Source organism: Oryzias latipes, chromosome 5 (genome assembly GCF_053564925.1).
Source record: "Oryzias latipes strain Hd-rR chromosome 5, Olatipes_Hd-rR_3.1".
Lineage (NCBI taxonomy): Eukaryota > Metazoa > Chordata > Actinopteri > Beloniformes > Adrianichthyidae > Oryzias > Oryzias latipes.
The window spans coordinates 4,917,177-4,932,778 of NC_136241.1; the positions used below are offsets into that span (position 1 = coordinate 4,917,177).

Below are 15,602 nucleotides of genomic sequence, written 5' to 3' on the forward strand. Positions count from 1 at the left end.
TCACCATTCATTTGTATGGGGTTTATAATTACAGATATCTACTATTCAGTTGCAGATATCCACTTTATGAATTACGGATATCTGTTCTGAATTGTAGATATCTGTAATTCCAGTTTCAGATATCTACAATTTAATTCTGACTAGTCAAAACTACATGTTCCTTTTCAGATATCTTAAGTGAAGTTTTGACTAGTCAAAATGGCATTGTAGATATACTCAAACTGGAGCTAGGGATAGTCATAATTTAACTGTAGATATCTATAATGAAGTTACAGATATCTTCAAATGAAATTTGATTAGAGATATCTGAAATTTGAGATAACTATTGGTAATATCTAAAATGTTAATTCCGGATAGTCAGACTTAATTTTAAATGTTAAAATGGCTTGCGATGGTGACACAGATATTTTTCCAAGCACTGAGCCACTATCACCCCCCCTCGGTTACATTTGCGCCCCGGGCAATTGGCCCTATTACCTGTGCCTAAAACCACTGCCAGGGGGGGGGAGCGCCCCTCTATTTGAGAAGCACTGCTCTAAACCCACTTCCTCCCTGGTGAGATCACCCAGCACACAGACTCTCAAAACCACCAGGGTTTCAAAACAGCTTCTTCTCCACAGCTGTCCAACTTCTGAACTCTGCCTCCTGACACCTGAACGCCACATTACCCCTGGACAGAATACACAAACCACTGTCAACATCGATAAAGGACTGTATTCTCACACACACAAAGATAACACATGTACTGAATCAGCTCTTATACCACCTTCACTGTCAAATTTTAAACCGTCAGTATATGCACACTGTAAATACTTGTTGCTACCTGCCATTACTATTTATCCTATAATGTACTGTACATTTGTATATATATTTACATGGCTAAAGCAATCTGGACAGATGCAAATTGCATTTTGTGGCTGTGTATTTGAGACATGTGCAATGACAACAAAATTAAATTATATTTTATTCTGTTCTATTTTAGAAAAATCCATCCATCAGATCTCCTTACATGAATCCAGAACTTTCCTGGCTCATAAATAGTCATAAGTCTTAACCCCTTAAAATGTCGCTGGAAGTAGACCTGCATAAAAAAAAACAGTAATGCGGAAATGCACGTGTGCGTAAGAGTAAAAGGGACGCTGTCTCTTTAAATCCCTCCCAGTGACGTAGTTGTGACGTGTCTCCACGGTCTGGTTTCCTCTTCCGTTGCCAGTCCGTAAGATTTACCGAGGTTTCATTTACACCGTAAAGAAGCATATCTACCGGAGCTGGGCCATCATGGGCAGTAAGTATTACTCTTTCACTCGATCCTTTCTATGCCTCCACCAGTGTTTTATGAGAACAAACTTCAATCGAGCTTTAAATTTGTTTTTAAGAACTTGGTTAGCTCACTAGTACAGCAATGCTAACCCAGAGGAAGTTGCTAGGTTTCTGTAACTTGAGCGGTAAATGGTAAATTACTTTTTTTTTCTTGTTAAAGTATTCGATTTGTTGTACTTTTTAAATCACGTATATGTGGAAAAGGTACGTAAAAGTTGCGTACCGTGACCTGTTGAAAAGTAGTCGTTAGCCTCTCATTCAAAGACACCGACAGTAGTGATGACGACGCATAACCCATCCGCCGTTAGCACGGGCTGCTTTGATGCTACAGCGTTCTCGGCAAATATCCGAGCACACAGGCATGTTTTACGTTAAATAAAACCCCAAATGCGGCGGTTTTCAATGCGCTGATTAGATTAAATACATATTTTACACGGAAATTTGCTAGTTCCGTGTACCCCCCACCACCACCGCACACACAATCACTGCCACGTCCTGATGAATGAAGGACAGTCCAGTGAAAAACCCTCCTCTGTTTGTTTTCAGTTAAATTCTTGGAAGTGATCAAGCCGTTCTGTGCAATCCTGCCAGAGATCCAAAAGCCGGAGAGAAAGGTTCATCATTTATATATTTATTTATTTAATTTATCTATCATCTTAATCTTTAATTTTATTGTAGAAATGTGAAGTATTTTTAAATAAGATGATATTTACAGACATTTATCTGCCTCTAATAAAACTGTTTAACATGCGTTTCGCCAACAGATCCAGTTCAGAGAAAAAGTATTATGGACTGCAATAACTCTCTTCATCTTCTTAGTGTGCTGTCAGGTAAGTGTTGGTGTGTGTTTTTTTTATTTGAAATGGTTTATTTCAAGCAATCAAATAAGAATAATACACAACAACAACAATACAGTCATCAGTTATACATTCATACATCAAACTTAGGATAATTAGACATATTAATAAATATTGCTTGAAAGGGAGTGGAAGGAAGGGAATTTATATAATCCCACCCCGTTATACTGTAACCATTTTATTACATGATTTATCATTATCCGGTTCCTAACTTTTATCAGACAGAATTAAGAATCATTAAGTATCAATAAAGCACATGACAAAGATGAATTACTTAAATTATTATGTAAAAACAATCAGCAACACAAAAAAGTGCCGTTTTTTTAGGAAGACATAATTTGGCCGAGGCAACAGACATTTTTAACCTTTAGACACTCTTTCATCTATTTATTGTTTTAAAAAAAATGTATTTTTATTTTTTATTATTTACCACTGTAAATAATATTTGTGTGTGTAGATGTTAGAATTTGGTTTAAATTTTAAACAATTTAGTTTTGGTTATTTTTTAATTCCCATAGTTAAATGTTTAGAGTTGAGGTTTGTGGTTCAGTGTTTGTTCGCCTCTAACAAAACTTTGTTTATGTCGGTACAGAACTTATGTCAACTGTTTTTTGAATTTTTATATCTGAGAAGTTGTTTCGGTACCAAGAAGTCGGCTTCTAGATTTACTTTTTCCAAATTAGTCAGAGGAATAATTTCTCTCCTGTATTCTGTTCTTCCAGATTCCCCTCTTCGGTATAATGTCTTCAGATTCTGCAGATCCGTTTTACTGGATGAGAGTCATCCTGGCCTCAAACAGAGGTATTGGTCACTCAAGCTTTGAATAGATGATTAAAAACACTTTGGTTGCCTTGCTGATGTGGACTGATGAGAACATTATCTCCCAGGAACTCTGATGGAGCTGGGTATCTCACCGATTGTGACCTCTGGCCTGATAATGCAGCTGCTCGCTGGAGCTAAACTCATTGAAGTGGGAGACACCCCAAAAGACCGGGCTCTCTTCAATGGAGCTCAAAAATGTAAGCGTGTTCTGGTCACATGGAGCATCAAGTGGTGTAAGACGTTTGGGTCTCAAATCTTGTATGTTTTCAGTGTTCGGAATGATCATCACCATTGGCCAGGCTATTGTGTATGTGATGACCGGCATGTATGGAGATCCATCAGAGATGGGTGCAGGGATCTGCCTGCTCATCATCATTCAGGTGACAGCAACGTTCTATGAGGGATTTGTGTGGACTCTCAAAATTTGGATACAAAAGAATTCTCACTCCCATGAACTATTACTCCTACTTTGAATAGGGAATTACACCATACTGTTTGTTTTAACCAATAAAGCTTTTTAAATGATATTTTGGGGCTTTACACTCTTGCAAAGCTTAAATATTTGCTGTAACCCAGCATTTCATGTGTTCTGCTGTAGCTCTTTGTGGCAGGGCTCATTGTGCTGCTGCTGGATGAGTTGCTCCAAAAGGGCTATGGGCTTGGATCAGGGATCTCGCTGTTTATCGCCACCAATATTTGTGAAACCATCGTCTGGAAGGCTTTTAGTCCGACCACAGTCAATACTGGAAGAGGTGAGGGCCCACAGACTGGATCTGTGTTTTAATGAATGTGTATCCCCCCACCCCCCAGGTTCTGATTCATGATTTTGTGGCTTTGTATGTTTCAGGCACCGAGTTTGAAGGAGCCATTATCGCTCTTTTCCACTTGCTGGCCACGAGGTCCGACAAAGTGCGGGCTCTGAGGGAAGCCTTCTACAGACAGAACCTGCCCAACCTCATGAACCTCATCGCCACCATCTTTGTCTTTGCCGTAGTGATATACTTTCAGGTCTGTTGCTGCCCTGCAGATTGGCGGACTTCATCTTCTATTGTCTGAGATTTCTGCTTTGCATTGCTAACTGTCTGAAAAATGTTCTCCTTACAGGGATTCAGAGTGGATTTGCCCATCAAGTCGGCTCGCTACCGTGGCCAATACAACACCTACCCCATCAAGCTGTTTTACACTTCCAACATCCCCATCATCCTGCAGTCTGCCTTGGTTTCAAACTTGTACGTTATCTCTCAGATGCTTTCGACACGCTTCAGTGGCAATTTTCTGGTGAATCTTCTTGGAACATGGTCTGTAAGTACACAAACTGTCCTTTTTTGTTGTTTTTAGGGGAAACAAATGTGTCTGCGTCTGATTTGTATGGTCTCATGTCAAAAATGTTTCCAATTCAGTGTCATAATGTTTAAAAAAAAACCTCATGGTGGTTAATACTGTTATTGTGTTTGGAATAAGCTTGTCCTCATAGAGATTTAGATTTTGGAATGCAGGAGTTTCTGCATCTTTAACAAAAGGGAGAAATTCTGTAATTGTCTTGATCAAAAGGTATTTTTAAAAAAACGCAATACTTTTGTTTTTTTTTCTTTTAGGGCAGAAACACTAGAACCAAGATCATGTAGCGTTGGAAAAACATTAGTCACATGTTGAGTTTATGACACTAGATGATGGTAGATCTGGATAGTTAGCCTGGCTCTGACCTTTCACCTTCTCACACTGGTTGGGTTCTGCCTTTCTTGCTACCAGTAGCTGCAAAGTGCAGAGTAACATTACACAGGTGTGACTCTGTGCTTCTGGTAAGGTGTTGTTGGCGTCATGACTGGTTTTATACCGTTATGTCCTTTAAAAAGCAAAGTGAAAAATGTGATCTATTTTTTTACATACATGTATTGCTACAGATTTTCTTGAATCACTTTTTTGATTTTTTTGACTTAATGTAACTTTTGTTTTCTTGCTCTTTTCTTGACTGAAGGACTCCACATCAGGCGGCCCGGCCCGTGCCTATCCCATTGGGGGGCTTTGTTACTACTTCTCCCCCCCTGAGTCTTTTGGCTCCGTTCTGGAAGACCCCATCCATGCAGTCATCTACATTTTCTTCATGCTCGGCTCCTGTGCCTTCTTCTCCAAGACTTGGATTGAAGTCTCGGGATCGTCGGCCAAAGATGTACGTCAAAGTCTTTTGCCACCAGGTGGTTTGGTTCTGTTTCTTTCTCTTCTTTGCTCCTTCTCCTAAAGCTGTTCTTTCCTCTGTTCCAGGTGGCAAAGCAGCTGAAGGAGCAGCAGATGGTGATGAGGGGGCACAGAGAAACCTCAATGATTCATGAACTCAACAGGTAACATGAAAAACAACTGGCATGCACCTGCTGTTATCAGGTTTATGCTCAATTTACAAACTAGTCATAAATAAAATATCAATTATTTTATTATTATCCAGTATTATGCTTATACTTGTTCTAGTCTACGTTCAGTCTCACTCCGATCATCTTCTATCTATTTTTAAAGTGGTCTTTTAGGTTTGATTGTGGCTTTTTTAGCCCAAATCAAAAGCCTGTGTTGTTTTCTGGGACCTAGTTTTGCAGGAGTTCATTAAAAATTCACCTCTGAATCTTCTTCCCCATCAGCTTTAATGATTTGGGGTATAGCATTTGTTTTTCATGATGGCTAAAGACCACACTGTTTGTTGTGATTGCAGGTACATCCCCACCGCGGCTGCCTTTGGTGGGCTGTGCATCGGTGGTCTGTCGGTGATGGCAGACTTCCTCGGAGCCATCGGCTCCGGCACCGGGATCCTGCTGGCTGTCACCATCATCTACCAATACTTTGAAATCTTTGTCAAAGAGCAGAGTGAAATGGGCAGCTTAGGGGGGATGTTCTTCTAGACGTCATCCCGGCCACGGCTAACTTTTATACAAACGTATTTCATAAAGCTGAGAGCCCCCCGCCTCTCTGACTCTGCAGTTTTAGGACATTTGGGAAAACTTCAGAAAGCTTGGTTTAAGTGGGGTTTGGAAAGTTGCTGGAACTTGATCCCTCCAATCCTTTTCCAAAAAAAACAACTATACTTTAAAACAGTTCTGCAACTTTTATATGCGAGTCCAGATCTCAAGACCAATTTCCTGTGAAATCTAAAGGCTTCTGTGGGACCTTCTCAGATTGACTGAGGGCTTCAGTATGCAGGCGTACCTGATTTGTATACCAGTCAACTGCTTGCTGTATGTTTGCCTGTCTTAGTCTCTTCTGTCTTACTGCCAGCTGTACTCTAGTTCCTGCCTTGCAGGTGAGGACGTGGACCAGATGCTGACTCAGATCTGTGTGTAATCCTCACCTGTGACACTGCATTAAGTGGGCTGGGTCTCAGTAGGGGCTCATATTGGGCTCCAGCTTTAAGATGAAAAGTCCGAGCTGTTTCCCAGGGTGTCATCCATGTCATAATGTGCATCATTCCCAGGAATTTACAGTATTAATATTCTGATCCCTTTCACTTGTTACCCCCAAACTATATATTTTAAGTTTCAAAAGTGTCAGCTGAACATTTGTTAGACGTTCTTTTTTTAAGTTTCAGCTCAAATGTCGGGCGTCCAGTAACTTTTGAATTTGTACGAAGTGTAAAAAAAGAACTTGTTCTAATAAACACATTTCAGAACAAACTTGTTTAAAACATTTTTAATGGAGAAAGTGGTTCTCCATGTTTTCTCAATTAAGTCTATTTTTTTTGGGAATATTCACCCACGTATCCATTTTTTTTATTTTATAATGTTTTGAGCTGATTGTTGGCAGTCTTATATTGTAAACACATTTTGTTTTTTATTTTATTTTTTTGAATCAAGGTAATATTGGATAAGAGTAAAGCAGTTTCTCCACCTTTGCTACAAAAGGCTGGCCTCGCCTTCCTTCACAAAAATGCTAGCTCCGCCTTCACAAAGTGCTGGCTCCGCCTCCCATCGTGAAAGGCTGGCTCTGCCTTCTTTTAGAAAATCGTGGCTCCACCTTCCTCTACAAAAAAGATGGCTTCGCCCCTGTCATAAAATGCTGGCTCCGGCTCTCTCACAAAATGCCGCTGTCAGTGTGTGAATGGGTGAATGGGACTGTGACATCTAAAATATTGTAGTGCCACCACTGCAGTAAGGTGATGATTAATTCTGGCTTAAAGCTTGATTTGATTTGTTGATTTATTTCAAGCATTGTATTCAAAGCCATAAATAATTTACACATTTATCAAACTCATTACAAAAATGTTGAAATGCATAGTTTAAAAAGACAGAAAATAAAAAAACAACACAGACACTTAAAGCACATTTGATTAATTAAATACAGTGATCATTAACTGAAGTTAAGTAGAGCTTGATTTATTGCTTAAAAATAATCCCACCCCACTGAGTTCATTTTATAGTTTTACATAGTTTTTGTCATCCACTTCTGATCCAATAGATTCTTTTCAAGTAACAAAATCCAGTGTTTAGTAAAGATTGATTATCTTCAGAAAACATTCATTCATGATTTCACTAAACTGTAACTGTTATGTAATTATTGATTATTCGAACACATTATCACATTAAACCAGTAATTATTGCTAAACATTGCTGATCAAGTAAAGAAAATCAAAAGCTTTTGATTGTAATTCAAACATTTTAGTAATCATTATTGCACATTGCAAATTAATACTGATTGGTTGTAATTACAAGAGCTTTGATCATTGCACCACAATCAAGTTCACACATGTCTATAGAGTGCACCTAATTACATTTTTAAAGGATAAACTATTTTGTACATACATAAGCCGCATCTATCTATAAACAGCATGTGCCCAAATTGAAACATGTGTTGTAAAACGAGGATGTGTATGTGCTTAAACCGCACGCTGACACACACACATACTCATTCTACAACACCTATTTAGTTAGTTCATTAGTTAGATAGTTAGTTGTTACTGTTATTTGTTAATAAAGAATAGTGCGTTGTAATTATTACTTGTACCGGTATTCATTTGCGACACGGCCGCTGGGGGATTTTGTGTTGGGGGGGTGGGGGTGAGGGGGTGTATGGAGTTAATTCAGTCTCATTAACCCTTGTGCTATCTTAGATGACCCCACCCTTACATTTTCGTGTTCTCCCTACCATGACAAAGGTGGATAAAGGTGGAAAGATTTCATGTAATCCATGGACACCAGTGAAGATCACAAATCATTGAAGAAAAAAGGTTCAGAGCACTGTCTAGTGGGTCTAGATGACCCAACTCCCAATGTTAAAGTGCCTAGGATGGCACAAGGGATAATCACAAATGCACACAACCGGTTTTACAAATACACACGCTCTAATTCACAACTGTAATTTTATGCAAAAGTGCAATATACATTTGGAAATGCACACGTGGGGTTTCACAAACACACACATTGTGTTTCACAAATGCACACGAAATTTTTGACACATGTACATTAAGTGTTTCTCACAAATATGCACGCTGTGTTTCACAAAAACACAATACATTTTTCCAGAAATTCCCAATAAATTTTCATAAATGCACAATAGATGCTTCACAAACATCATTTTTAGCTACACTAGTAATATGAATTCACAGATCGTGCAAATGTTAGAATGTGCATTCACAAACCCGCTCTCATTTGTGAATCTCGACACATTTGTAAGAGATTACTCTATGGTGAATATTGAGACTCCCTTCACGCTGCAGGTCAACTAATGTCACCATTGGCTAATCCATCTGTCAATCAAACTCATCAGCAAAGCAGGCGTGCTCGCTTTCAGCCAATCGAATGGCCCCTTAGACTTTCTTCGACTTAGCCCACATTGGCTTAAGTGGACACTCAGTGGGCTGACTCGCCGTGCTCGCCAGCTGCCTGGTGGAAAGCGCTGAATGCCCACTAAAGCCAATGTGGGCAAACACAGGTGGGGCCCACATTTTCTGCCCACTTTTAAACCACATGGGGCCCACTTGGCCTTGCTGGCTGGTGGCTACACTACAATAATACTGTTGACCAACTTTGTGGATTTTTTTATTTTTTTTGGACTTTGTTACTGATTCTGATTCTCTTTGTCCAAGGCGCTAAAACAGCTACTGGTAAGCAGATATTGGGTCCATTTGGACTTAGAAGATGCAGGCAGAAGCTCAGGCTCCTAACAGGACGAGAAAGGAGGACCAGCTTGAAATGGAGGGACAGGAAAAGGCTGAAAAGAAGATTATAAAGGTATCTGAGGTTCTGGTCAGGGATGCAGAGAGGCTGGCAGAGGAGGCTGAAGGGAAGACCCAACATCAAGAGAAGACGCCATAAGGAGAAGTTTTTCCAGTAGATGAAGAGATTACTGCCAAGAGTGTAGAGCTAAGTAGTTGACTTTGTCTGTAAATTATGTTTTTAGTTGTTACTTTTTAACTTATTGTTTAATTTTACTTCACATTCTGACGTACAATGGTTTTGTTTGTTTAATAAACTATTGTTCTGAAATTCAAGTATTTTATTTTTTCTTTGTCAGTAGGGCTGTGAAAAAGGCTGAAATATTGGTCTTAATTGTTCAAATTCTTTGGTTTTCAAAAGGTCTTAAATTTAACACACAGTACCGGTAGAAATCCAGATTAAAGCAGATTTCATGATGTTTCCTTGTGTCTAAGTGAACAGCTGAGATTTTCTTTTGGAAGACACGGCATCTGGTCAAGTCTTTTATGATTCCATCTTTGTTTTAGTCAAAGTTTCTTTATTTGAACTACTCTTAAAACATTGCAGCATAATACAATGTAAAGGAGATTTAAAACTTTTTATGGTTTTAGAACTTTTTTAGGGATCAAATTGCTGCCTGGCCTTTGATAAGTTTTCTTTTAATCATAACTTAAAAAACAAGATAAAATAATATTTTGTACATTTTTACAAAATTGATTTATACATTGAAATTGTTATGAGTATCTTGGTTCTTTCTTTAAGAACCACAGAGTTAAATATAATATGATCATTTTCTGATTTCATGTCTGTTCATAGTTAAATTATTTGTAGTTGACTTGAATATTTATCTTTTTTTAACGCCTAAAGGCAAATGTTTTACACACTGAGACATTTAGATGTTAAAGATGGTCCTGTGCTGTGCTTTTTTTTTATACCAAATATGCTTATTCGTTCCTTGAGTGCTGTTGGAGCTTTTAGTCTCTACACATATATTAATAAATTCTCAGTATGAACGCTGCAATCCAGAAACACACAGCTGTCTGAACTGCTTCCCGGGAGCTTGGCTGAAATCATTGGGATTCGCATGGTAAAGCCTGTTATGCCGCTCTTTTACTGTAGGGGGCGAAAGCGTGCGCGCCGCAGCATTAGAAACACCGGAAACAGAAACAGAGAAGAAGAGTTTGTCCTGCAGCAGCAAGGATAGTTGTGAAACGCGATGAAGGATCTATGCGTAGATTAATGAGCTTGAGCGGCGTTTTCTGTTCGTATCGGTAGAGTAGAAATCCTTGATGAACTCTAAGTTATCGTAGTGAATTCTAAAGAGGTGTCTGATCTGTTCCGGCTTGAAGAAATGAGCTCGGTTAGACAAGAAGGTAAGGAAGCTAGCCGGTCAACTTTGTTTAAAAGACTGACGACGAACTTAATGAAAACAGTCATTCATTTGAGTTAAAACCTTTAATATTTCAGTAGTTAAAGTAACTGTAAAGAAGGTTGATTTAAGTAACCTCACCTAACATCTTTAGCGTGTTTATGTGTAGACTATTCTTGAGATTTAACTCAGTTTTATCTGCGTTGTCCTCCGCCGAATTAATCAAACTTTTAGGATAAGTAACTCTTCTTGTTTTCACTGGTCTGGTGAGTCACATCGCTTTTTGTCAGGCAGCATGCTGTAAAACAGTGACTTCCAGGTCCTTGAACTGTCCATCAGATCATCCTGTTGTGAGCTGCAGCTTCATTGATTGACCTGAACTCAGATATTTATTATGGTCATCAACTAACAAAATGCAGTGCTGGTTAATCCAAACTCTACATGTATTATCCCCTTTCTATTATCTAATGTGTTTGTTATTCTAACACAACATTTTGGTTTGATAAATCTTGATTCTATAAGTGAAGGTTGTGTCTTTCTCAGTTTATTTGAACATATACGTGTAAGCAGTTTGTTTTAAACCTAGAAATGTGATAAATGACGGAACGTTTGATTGAATTATTCATGTAAATTGAATCATGGACTTGAATGTATTTGGAGTCTCTTCTTAACTGAGCTGTGATGTCTACATTTCATGAAGGTGTAAAACTCATTTCCCATTTTTAAAGGTAAAAATGCAGATTTTTTTATCCCCCAGAAATCCAGCCTTTAACCTCTTGAAACACGAGGACATTATGGGTTTTAATTTGAGTTTAGTTTATTCTGATTACCGGGGGCCCTGTGCATAAAATTCTTTAAAATGTAAATGTTCCTGTTCTACACCATCAAAGACAGTGTTGTCCATTCAACTAATTATCAACATGGAATCATTATCAGTATAATGGGATCCAGACATGTCTGCAACTCTGCTTTTGTCATTCTTCTTCTTCAGATATTTTTTGACACATCTTTTCCTCAACAGGAAAAGACAAAATTATCTTTGTCACCAAAGAAGATCATGAAGCTCCCAGCAATGCTGAGCTTGTAGAAGAAGATCCCAATGACCCCTATGAGGAGCAGGGTATGGGAAAACCCACCTAAAACTGAACGCTTGCATCTCACCTTTAAAAAGTACAGTTTGGTTTAACGCTGCTGCTTCCACCGCAGGTCTCATCCTTCCTAGCGGTGACATAAACTGGAACTGCCCCTGTCTGGGTGGGATGGCCAGCGGTCCCTGCGGGACAGAGTTCAAGGATGCCTTCTCTTGCTTCCACTACAGCAAGGAGGAAATCAAGGGTTCAGACTGCATGGAGCAGTTCACAGCCATGCAGCAGTGCCTGCAGCTCTACCCAGAGCTGTACCCTCAAGAAGATGAAGCCTCACCCAAACAGAGCTCCAAAGACTCTGCTGCTGAAGGGCCTTCGGCCGCCAACTCAAGCCCTGCTCCAGAGCAGGACTCTGATACCTCAGATCCCAACACAGAAAGCTCACCGGGGAGCTAATAGAAGTCCAGTATGTGTGTGTGTGTGTGTGTGTGTGTGTGTGAGCCACAAAGCTCAATGTCCACCTTTCAGTTGCAGGTAATACTGTATGGATCAAATGTAAACCGGTTTTGTTTTGTTTTTTAAAGTTACCAGAGCTCCTGATGAGGTGTTTGGGTATGAATGATGTAGAAATCATTGGAAAGATATATAACTTATTTGGTTGGCTAAAAAAAACTCTCCAAGAAAACAAAAGAAATCTGGAAATAAAACCAAAAAAGTTATAAGTACCGATAAGTTAGAGTTTGGTTTACTTTTTCAGGCTCTTCATATCTTTATGGAACTTCAGACTTATAGACCGAGTTGTGAAGGAAAAACTTCAAATGGAAGTTTGAAATCCCAAGTTCTTAAATGTTCTGAGCAGAAATGACCAAGCCTGATGTACTAGCAGACGGCTTATGTATTTATCAGAATTGTTTTCCCCCAGAGAAGCTGGAAACTTCAAAGTAAAATTGGTTGAATATATTTTCTGTTAATTGTAATTCTGTCCATTTCCATGTTTGAGGTTTTTGTCCCGTTACGTTTCCTTCCGTTACACTTGAATTTTTTATGAATCTGATGCTGAAGTGTCTGAAGTCGTCAGTCTGTAGATTCTGCAGCGCGTTGGTGTGAACTCCTCTGTGTTCAGCCGTTGCTCTGTGGAGCTGGACCTGACCTTACTGACCTTCAAGCTTTCTCTGGAACAGAATTCGACTGAGTCGTTTGTGTGCAGCAAGAGGGGGAATAAAAAATACTTGTGAAAGTTTTCTAATGAGGCGTGTCGCTACCCTTTTTCAGTTCATGCGTGCGTTTCATCCTGACCTTCTAATGCTGATCTGTCCTCATCTTTAGGATTCACTAACGGTACGTTAGGATAGTTGACTTTAAGCCCCTTCAGTCTGGAGGATTTCATATAGATTCCAGTCTGTAGAATTCCCTCACGTTCGGCTCGTCTTCTGTCAATTTCATTGCATTTATGTGTTTCTTGAAAAGTGAGCAAAAGTTGTTCCAAAAAATACTTTTTATCCTCTTTTACATAAAACTTTTGTAGCGCCTGTTTTTTATCCAAAGACAAAAAAGTTTTTTTTAATTTAACAGCTGAGCACGCAGATAGGAGCTGAAGGCCAACAGGGGGTTCTGGATCTTCTGACACACTAGGTGTGTATTTAAAAAAAAACCTTTTGTAATTCAGGCTAAACCTTTTTTTTAAATTTTTAATATTGATTACATTTGTATCCTTTTTTCGTTGGACCGGACGGAAAAGAGAAAAAGGAAAGAAGGGAGGGATGTTGGAGACAGGAGGTAAGGGCACAGAAGAGAGGGGGAAACGGGGAGCTAAGACGGTTAGGAGGAGGATTACAGAGGGGGGTACAGTCTTAACGCAACAAGATGCTGGAGGATCATCATTACTGTCTGGTGTAAATGTTAGTCAAAAGGGGCGTGGCCTGTCCACACACATTCTCAAGTGTCAAAAACCTTCCTGTTGGCTCCAAAAATATTCATGTACAATCACATTAACATGTACTCAACTACAGTTCACACACACATATGCAGGAGCACGGAAGGTGCTGGCCCCGTCCCGGCCAGGGGGACAATCCTCCGCCCCAGCACTTGACCCCATCCCCGGACAGCGCCCCCAGCCCCAGTCAAACTGCCCACCACCACCTGGAGTTCCGGGCATCCCCCCTCCTCAAGCCAGGGCCCCCGCGGGAGACCCGCCCCACGCTCCAGGCAGCCACCCCCCCACCCAGGAGGTCGGGAGAGAGTAAGGCAAGGGCCGCCCACCTGCGCTCATGAGGAGGACACCCAAGAGAAGTGGAGGTCCCTGAAGAGAGTAATTAACATAGCCCGACCAGGCTCTTTTTTTGGAGGGGGCCAACACTCGAGATTAAAGACCTAAACCCGCACCACAGGGACACGGACACCCCCTGCTCAGATGTACTATGATCCCCGGTTCGTGGTCCACCCGAGAACTCAGGGATCCCTCTCCCCACGTGGAGAAAGGGCCGCCCAGCCCGGAAAGCCGGCCCCTGTTGCTGAGGGCGTGGTTCCCCCCACCAGGGATGGGGTAGGGGGCAGAAGATCAGTGGTCCCACCTTCCTTGTGTAAAGTATGTGTTGTTTGCTTGTGTTGTGTTGGAGTGTATATTTTGAGGCGAAAGGGGTGTGTGTAATAAAGGGTGCAGCTAAAATTGGCGGGTAGGGCACTGAGAGGACATCTGATTACTCACAGTGATGTCCAAACACCCTCCCACCAAGGGGCCCTAAATGTCTAAGGTGCAGTTAAAATTGGCGGGTGGGGCGCTGAGAGGACATCTCCTGCTTGCTCAAAGACAAAAGTTAAATGGTTGAATCAAGATTCCAACGCCTGGCTAATGACTGTATGTCAACACAGATTACATCAGATTAAAGTTTACTTTTGGTTATTTTATTCCAAGTATAGTCCAACGTTTAGTCTCAGTTCATAAAAAGTTGTCTTAGAAAATAGAATAACAGACTAACTTGTGACGGAGGAGTTGAGAAGGGGAAGATCTGCAGGGCAGCACTCAGTCATCTGTTTCAGCAACACAAGAGATGCCAGAAAGACAGGTTGTGAAGTCAAGGGTCTGTGCTCCAAGAGAGAAAGGAAAAAGTCAGCGCAGATGCCCCTGCCCCCCTGCTGTGCCTCAGTTCTGCCCCTCAAGCTCCCTCAGTCAGAGGAGACAGTTGTGAGCAAAAACACAGCAGAAAACAAAACTGAACTGGTTCATGATATTTATCATGACTTGAGATGGAGATGGAAGATTTTTTTAACCATTTTTCCTTAAAATAATGATGAAGCAATGCAGCCAGACTATAGGACAGTGGGATTTAAACCAGCAACCTTCATCTATGATTCTGTCCTAAAGCCGTCCTGGACCGCAAGTACCAGGGATTTCTTTTTTTCGTAATTCTTCTTTCTTACTGCGCCTTTTTAGTAAAAATATGCCCCCCGCCACAAACTCACCTCAATTTGCACATACTAATGATCCAGTGCAAAAGAATTTTGTATGTAGTGAACGGACCCCTTCTCCCAAAACGATGACATCACAGCGGGAGAAATCGTCAAAAAAATGAACGTTGACAAAATCATTTTAGGGCCTAATTACATATTTCAAAATCCACTGATGAAACTGAAACACATGTGCTGCGGATATCCAAATGAAGTTTGGAAATGATTATGGGATGGCCACAGGACTTCGGGTTTGGCCATTTTGCAGTAAAGTGTGAAATTTTCCATTTTTTACACAATATGGGGAGAGAGAAGTTTTGTTCGAGCAATTTTCACAAAATTTTACACGCATGCCACTTGCTTAAGTCTACAAAGTTTCGTTGAACTTTTAGCTCAGGAAGAGGCCGCCAGCTTGAATTTTCCAAAACAATCACTTTAACCTTCTCCAAATTTAAACTCTTGCGTCCTGACTCCACCATCGTTTGGAAACTATTTCGGAAAAAAATATGGAAGTGAAGTTTGTTGATTTTGAACGGCG

The 15,602-nt window shown here is 40.3% G+C and overlaps 2 protein-coding genes across 2 annotated transcripts; both read left to right on the plus strand.

Moving 5' to 3' along the window:
* The first annotated feature begins 1,145 nt into the window (after positions 1 to 1,145).
* On the plus strand, positions 1,146 to 6,649 carry sec61a1a (SEC61 translocon subunit alpha 1a). Its single transcript, XM_004068490.3, has 12 exons — positions 1,146 to 1,285; positions 1,867 to 1,934; positions 2,085 to 2,150; positions 2,900 to 2,978; positions 3,065 to 3,196; positions 3,270 to 3,379; positions 3,598 to 3,751; positions 3,847 to 4,007; positions 4,104 to 4,301; positions 4,975 to 5,166; positions 5,259 to 5,335; positions 5,695 to 6,649. The coding sequence occupies exons 1-12, from the start codon at positions 1,279 to 1,281 to the stop codon at positions 5,879 to 5,881; spliced, it is 1,431 nt and encodes a 476-aa protein (XP_004068538.1). The 5' UTR covers positions 1,146 to 1,278; the 3' UTR covers positions 5,882 to 6,649.
* A 3,663-nt stretch (positions 6,650 to 10,312) lies between these two features.
* On the plus strand, positions 10,313 to 12,866 carry chchd4b (coiled-coil-helix-coiled-coil-helix domain containing 4b). The gene is made up of 3 exons (XM_023954729.2): positions 10,313 to 10,539; positions 11,557 to 11,655; positions 11,742 to 12,866. The coding sequence occupies exons 1-3, from the start codon at positions 10,518 to 10,520 to the stop codon at positions 12,074 to 12,076; spliced, it is 456 nt and encodes a 151-aa protein (XP_023810497.1). The 5' UTR covers positions 10,313 to 10,517; the 3' UTR covers positions 12,077 to 12,866.
* The last annotated feature ends 2,736 nt before the right edge of the window (positions 12,867 to 15,602 follow it).